A 7,372-nucleotide genomic window follows, 5' to 3' on the forward strand; every position below is an offset into this window, starting at 1 on the left:
TTGAAGTCATTGCTTAAATTCAGGAAATTATTCAAACTATTATGTCGCTTGTCATTGCTCAGTTATAAAATATGTTTAAATATGATATTTAATTCATGCAGATTTCATATTTATTATTATAGAGTCAATTCTCTATTGATTATTTTTTACCTAATATTTTCTGATTTGTAACTGATTTCAAAAGTTAAAAAATATATCTATGTGACGTGCGTGCCATCGGCTAGAATCGAAACCAAAACACAATGTTCCATATGATCTAAGAATGAATGGATATCTTTAAAAATTAACACAGCTTAACATATACATGCATATTTAAGTTGACTTAGGCCTGTCCCAATTTTTAAATTTTGACCTCTTAGCAGCTATTTTGATTGACTAAAAACCAAATTGAATTTATTTCATAGATTTGATCCCTTACACATCAAGTTTTAAGTCTGCAAACCAAAAATTGACAGAATAGTGAAATAGTGACATTATTTTTCTTTTTTTTAATATTTCTTTTCAGAATTTTTTCTTCCAATGTTTTTCTTTCGTTATTTTTCTTTCAATGTTTTTTTTCAATGTTTTTTTTCAATATTTCTTTTTCAATATTTCTTTTTCAATATTTCTTTTTTTATATTTCTTTTTCAATATTTCTTTTTCAATATTTCTTTTTCAATATTTCTTTTTCAATATTTCTTTTTCAATATTTTTTTCAATATTTTTTTTTCAATATTTTTTCAATATTTTTTTTTCAATATTTTTTTCAATATTTTTTTCAATATTTTTTTCAATATTTTTTTTTCAATATTTTTTTTCAATATTTTTTTTTCAATATTTTTTTTTCAATATTTTTTTTTCAATATTTTTTTTTCAATATTTTTTTTTCAATATTTTTTTTTTCAATATTTTTTTTTTCAATATTTTTTTTTCAATATTTTTTTTTCAATATTTTTTTTTCAATATTTTTTTTTCAATATTTTTTTTTCAATATTTTTTTTTCAATATTTTTTTTTCAATATTTTTTTTTCAATATTTTTTTTTCAATATTTTTTTTTCAATATTTTTTTTTCAATATTTTTTTTTCAATATTTTTTTTTCAATATTTTTTTTTTCAATATTTTTTTTTTCAATATTTTTTTTTTCAATATTTTTTTTTTCAATATTTTTTTTTTCAATATTTTTTTTTTCAATATTTTTTTTTTCAATATTTTTTTTTTCAATATTTTTTTTTTCAATATTTTTTTTTTCAATATTTTTTTTTCAATAGATTTTTTTTCAATATTTTGTTTGTCAATATTTTGTTTGTCAATATTTTGTTTGTCAATATTTTGTTTGTCAATATTTTTTTGTTCAATATTTTTTTGTTCAATATTTTTTATCAATATTTTTTTATCAATATGTTTTATCAAATTTTTTTTTGGCATTTTTTTTTTTTTTTTTTTTTTTTTTTCAATATTTTTTTTTCAATATTTTTTTTTCAATATTTTTTTTTCAATATTTTTTTTTCAATATTTTTTTTTCAATATTTTTTTTTCAATATTTTTTTTTCAATATTTTTTTTTTCAATATTTTGTTTGTCAATATTTTGTTTGTCAATATTTTGTTTGTCAATATTTTGTTTGTCAATATTTTGTTTTTCAATATTTTTTTGTTCAATATTTTTTATCAATATTTTTTTATCAATATGTTTTATCAAATTTTTTTTTGGCATTTTTTTTTTTTTTTTTTTTTTTTTTCAATATTTTTTTTTCAATATTTTTTTTTCAATATTTTTTTTTCAATATTTTTTTTTCAATATTTTTTTTTCAATATTTTTTTTTCAATATTTTTTTTTCAATATTTTTTTTTCAATATTTTGTTTGTCAATATTTTGTTTGTCAATATTTTGTTTGTCAATATTTTGTTTGTCAATATTTTGTTTTTCAATATTTTTTTGTTCAATATTTTTTATCAATATTTTTTTATCAATATGTTTTATCAAATTTTTTTTTGGCATTTTTTTTTTTTGGCATTTTTTTTTTTTTGGCATTTTTTTTTTTTTTTTTTTTTCAATATTTTTTTTCCAATGTATTTTTCAATATTTCTTTTTTTCAATGTATTTTTCAATAATTTTTTTTTCAATAATTTTTTTCAATATTTCAATACTCTTCTGATCTTATATATATATATATATACATATATATATATATATATATATATATATATATATATAATAGTTGCATCCCAATGTTCAATGTAAAGAATAAATCCACATTAATAATATTTTATTTTGAAACTTTATTTTCTTATTTTTATTATGCCTATAGTCTCTTCTTTACTGTTTTATGCATGTTTCACTAACCGTAATGGTTTTACTTTACTGCTGTACAAAGATGATCAAATATTTATATAAAAAAAGATGTTTTTAAGGAAGATAAGAATTGTAAGTCAATATATCTAACTATCTTATCTATCTATATACACATGATTATTATTATTGATGGCAACGAAAAAATATTTTTATAAACCATTGTATATGTAAAAAATTCTGTTCAGAAACTTTGCTTTTTATTTCTGATGTTTATTTTCTTTCCTTTTTTAGGTTGACTTCCAAGAAAGTAACGTACACACTCCGTGTACAAAAAGCAGTCACAGCTTCTTGGTCTCGTTTATAAAAAAAATACATTTAATAAAAAAAGTGAACTCTCTGCAACAATGCCGCGAAAAGAGACTTCTTTTTCAATATTTTCTCTTTTTAGAGATTGCGCAGTCAGAAGTGTTAAACACTTTATAGCTGATATGTCACCTTATCAGCAAAGTGTTTGTAAATATTGTCAGAAATTTATTGATGTTGAGGTTGAAATCAGAAAAAATAAAAAATTGGGATATTGGGTAAAGATTGTTATTATACAAAGAGTTGTCGATTTATAGATGATGTTTAGTTTAGACTGACCAACTATACTGTTCTTGTTAATATGTTAACACATCGCAAGGAATAAAAGACGAAGAATAGGAAAGAAATTCAATTTGCTGTTTCAGGTTTTAAGAAATGACCTTTATTTTTCATTCCCCGGTCAGGCATGATTTCACCCATGTCTCTAACCTGATCGTCGGTCTGTGCACACGTTCTTTTTTATGTATTTTTTCTTTTTCCCTTACCACGCTGTCACTTGTCATACGTATTGGCATTTGCATACAATCTATTGTCAATCAATTTAGTCATAAGTTAACAATTTTTCCTTTTTCTCTATTTTTTTCTCTATATTTCTTTCCTTTTTTCTTTTTTCCTTTTCTTTCCTTTTTCTTTTTTTTCTTTTCTTTCCTTTTTCTTTTTTTCCTTTTCTTTTTTTCCTTTTCTTTTTTCCTCTTCTTTCCTTTTTCCTTTCCTCTTTCCTTTTCTTTCCTTTTTCCTTTTCTTTCCTTTTTCCTTTTCTTTCCTTTTTCCTTTTCTTTCCTTTTTCCTTTTCTTTCCTTTTTCCTTTTCTTTCCTTTTTCCTTTTCTTTCCTTTTTCCTTTTCTTTCCTTTTTCCTTTTCTTTCTTTTTTCCTTTTCTTTCCTTTTTCCTTTTCTTTTACTCTATTTTTCTTTTCTTTTTTCTTGTTTTTTTCTTGTTTTATCTTTTTTCTTTTTGTTTTTTCTTTTGTTTTTCTTTTTTGTTTTCTTTTTCCTTTTTCCTTTTTTCTTTTCTTTTCCTTTTTTCTTTTCTTTTCCTTTTTTCTTTTCTTTTTCCTTTTCTTTTCTTTTTCCTTTTTTCCTTTCCTTTTTTCCTTTCCTTTTTTCCTTTCCTTTTTTCCTTTCCTTTTTTCCTTTCCTTTTTTCCTTTCCTTTTTTTCCTTTCCTTTTTTCCTTTCCTTTTTTTCCTTTCCTTTTTTTCCTTTCCTTTTTTCCTTTCCTTTTTTTCCTTTCCTTTTTTTCCTTTTCTTTTTTTCCTTTTCTTTTTTTCCTTTTCTTTTCTCTTTTTTCTTTTCTCTTTTTTCTTTTCTCTTTCTTTTCTCTATATTCATTGTTTTCCGAATTTGAGTAGGGGGTAACAATTGCTATTATTATACACACACTTGTTGGGACTATATTCAATTCCGACTCCAATCAACTTGGTCATAAGTTATTTGTTTTTCTATATCCATTATTTGCCTGTGTATAGGGTTCTTCTTCCCACCAAATGCCTCCCATAAAATCATTAATAAAATTTACAACCCTTTCCGAAATACAACCATATTTAATACAAATAAACTCCAGTCTATGCTTGACTTGTCCACCAAGTTTCGATCATGAATGTCCAACAGTCTTTGTCTTATCACCTTTCAATGATAAGCATACTCAGATACAATATGCAAAATTGACAATAACACTGGCTGTGATAATCTCCCCCCTCCTCCATTTCTGTTCTGGAATCGTCTGATGATTGGTTTGATAAACATTATCTTTGAGATAACCCCACAGGTAAAAATCTGGGTGGTTAAGGTACAGTGAGTGTGAAGCAGATTCATGCTCATGAGACAATTACTAAAGTTTCCTCACATATCATTGACTGACGATTTAAAAAAAAAAAAAGAAGACTGTTGGATATTCATAACTCAAACTTGGTGGACATATCAGGAATCAGTTAAAATTTATGTGCATCAAGTATGGTTGGATTGTAGAAAGTGGTGTGTATTTCATGATTCCATGGATGACATCTTTTTTTTTTAGATGGAGGGGTCACCTTGTATTATTTTTATTGGTCTTTACTGTGCACTGTATAAAATATACAGCCATTTTATATCACCTTTTAAACGTCTTTCTTTAAACATTGGACGAATACATTTTGTGCAATTCCATATCACAGACTCCAAGAATTTTTTGGTATTGAATATATATATTGTCCAGAATTCACTGCATATTAAAAAACAGAAAAAAAATCTGTATGACGTGTATGTACCTGTGATGAAATGAAAATATCATATTCCAAAAATCACGTAAATTAATCCAGTAGTTTTATTTTTTTATAATGAAAATTATTTTTAAACGATTATTGGGAATTCATAGGCATTACAGCATAAATTTCACAAGTTTGAATTATTGTTGAGTTATCTCCTTTGGTTTCTAAGATTTTTTTTTTTAAATGGTGGATGTGACGGTCACTTCTCAAATACTCAATAAAATTTGATTTTCTTATTTAAAAACACTAACACTCGTCTAGCTGAAAACGCTACCAATAATTTCCCTAAACCTAAATGTAGATTCCATGAACAAAGCTTCTTTCTTAAAACTGTACACCTGTTGAACTCTCTTACATTTGCCTGCTTTCCAGCTGACTACAATATGGTCGTCTTCAAGTCTAATGTAAACAAGTTTTTAATGAGTTGTTCCCCTTAAGTAATCCAATTTACCAAATTTACATTTCTAATGATTACTATATTGTCCCTTTGACTACTGTACGCTCTTTAACCATTATCCTTGAGTGGTCTCTGGGCCTTGATAAGCAGTGATTCCTTTATAAAAAATAAAATAAATAAAACTACTTAATCAAATTTCTTGATTTTTGGAATGTGATATTTTTGTTTTGTTACAGGTACATACATCATACAAATTTTTCTTTACTTTTGTTGTTTTAATGTAGGGAGAATTCTGGACAAAAACAAAATTATATTTTCAAATTTCAGATTTCTATTGATTCAGAAATAATCTGAAACTTTAAGATTATTGCACATATACACAAAGATTTGTCTACAAATTACTGTATAACGTTGTAAGCCTCTAAACGTAATTAAAATAAACATGAATTGTCAGGGTAAACACATTATAATAAGATAATATATTGAACGATATAAAGTAAATACAAGTAACCGAATTAATTGGGAACTATTCTGAGCAAGAAAACTGTGAAAGAAAAATGACTAATGTCTGGGAATCCTGTCTAAACTGCAACCGGAAATGGAATCGAATGACACAATTTCAGTAATGTGAAAACGATCTTCTCTTTTTCTAGCTTTTTCCTTTTCCTGTTTCCTTTTTCTTTTTTCTTTTCTTGTTTCCTTTTTCTTTTTTCTTTTCTTGTTTCCTTTTTCTTTTTTCTTTTCTTGTTTCCTTTTTCTTTTTTCTTTTCTTGTTTCCTTTTTCTTTTTTCTTTTCTTGTTTCTTTTTTCTTTTCCCGTTTCCTTTTTCTCTTTTCTTTTCCCGTTTCCTTTTTCTCTTTTCTTTTCCTGTTTCCTTTTTCTTTTCCTGTTTCCTGTTTCTTTTCCTGTTTCCTTTTTCTTTTTTCTTTTCTTGTTTCTTTTTTCTTTTCTTGTTTCCTTTTTCTTTTCTTGTTTCCTTTTTCTTTTCTTGTTTCCTTTTTCTTTTCTTTCCTTTTTCTTTTCCTGTTTCCTTTTTCTTTTCCTGTTTCCTTTTTCTTTTCCTGTTTCCTTTTTCTTTTTTCTTTTCTTGTTTTCTTTTTCTTTTCTTGTTTCCTTTTTCTTTTCTTGTTTCCTTTTTCTTTTCTTGTTTCCTTTTTCTTTTTTCTTTTCCTGTTTCTTTTTTCTTTTCCTGTTTCCTTTTTTCTTTTCTTGTTTCCTTTTTTCTTTTCTTGTTTCCTTTTTCTTTTTTGTTTTCTTTTCCATTTTTCTTTTATATTTCGTTTTTCTTTTTTTCTTTTTCTTTTTTTCTTTTTCTTTTTTTCTTTTTCTTTTTTTCTTTTTCTTTTTTTCTTTTTCTTTTTGTCTCTTTTTCTTTTCATCTCTTTTTTCCTTTTTTCTTTATATGCTTTTTCATCTGATCTCTTGTCATGAACTAGACTCTTCAAATAATGTTCATTTATGGAAATCGGACTATTATAGTTACAAATGGCACAAATAGATTATAATTTTTCTCCATCTCTGCCAAACACTAACCAAATCTAATTCTACACCAAAAGTGACAATAGGGCTGTACACGTAGAATATAAATTTAAATAAGTGATACTAAGATAAAAATATTTATTGGATGGGTTTCTACCAGTATTTTGGTTCATTTTCTATTTATCGAACCTCCAAAGATGTGACCATCTCATGTCAGCCATTCTTTCTTATTCTCATATAAGACTTGACACTGCTTTTTTTTTTTAAAACTAAATAAACACTTTAAAATAAGTTAAAACACCAAAAACTTATCCAGCTAGGTAGAAGAGCAACTTATTTTGCCTTTGATAACATTTATTTGTTATATACTTCTTTTTTGATTTATTTTTTTTTGTTTTGTTGTCAACAGTAAAAAAAAAAAAAAAAAATGTCCTGATGTTCATAAATACGTTAGATAGAAAAAAATATGGAAAACTAATGATGTTAACAGCGGAGTGAACAAAGAGAAAAATAGTGAAAAAAAAAAAAACTAGAATAGGACATTGAAAGTTATATAGCCATATTGTTATGGCTGGCTTAGATGTGTACAATTAGGATTAACTACTTTATTACAGAGA

At 24.4% G+C, this 7,372-nt stretch overlaps 1 protein-coding gene across 9 annotated transcripts in view; it reads left to right on the plus strand.

Annotated features, from left to right (window-relative positions):
- LOC145259987 (FYVE and coiled-coil domain-containing protein 1-like) overlaps positions 1-2,858 on the plus strand; it is a 137,885-nt gene extending 135,027 nt beyond the window's left edge. For all 9 annotated transcript variants that reach the window (XM_080117984.1, XM_080117985.1, XM_080117986.1 and 6 more), the window contains one exon: positions 2,564-2,858. In XM_080117984.1, coding sequence (XP_079974110.1) covers positions 2,564-2,636 — 73 coding nt within the window. In that variant the 3' untranslated portion in view covers positions 2,637-2,858. The remainder of the gene's footprint in view (positions 1-2,563) is intronic.
- The last annotated feature ends 4,514 nt before the right edge of the window (positions 2,859-7,372 follow it).

This window comes from Euprymna scolopes, chromosome 35 (assembly GCF_053919585.1).
Source record: "Euprymna scolopes isolate OS-2025 chromosome 35, ASM5391958v1, whole genome shotgun sequence".
Classification (NCBI taxonomy): Eukaryota; Metazoa; Mollusca; class Cephalopoda; order Sepiida; family Sepiolidae; genus Euprymna; species Euprymna scolopes.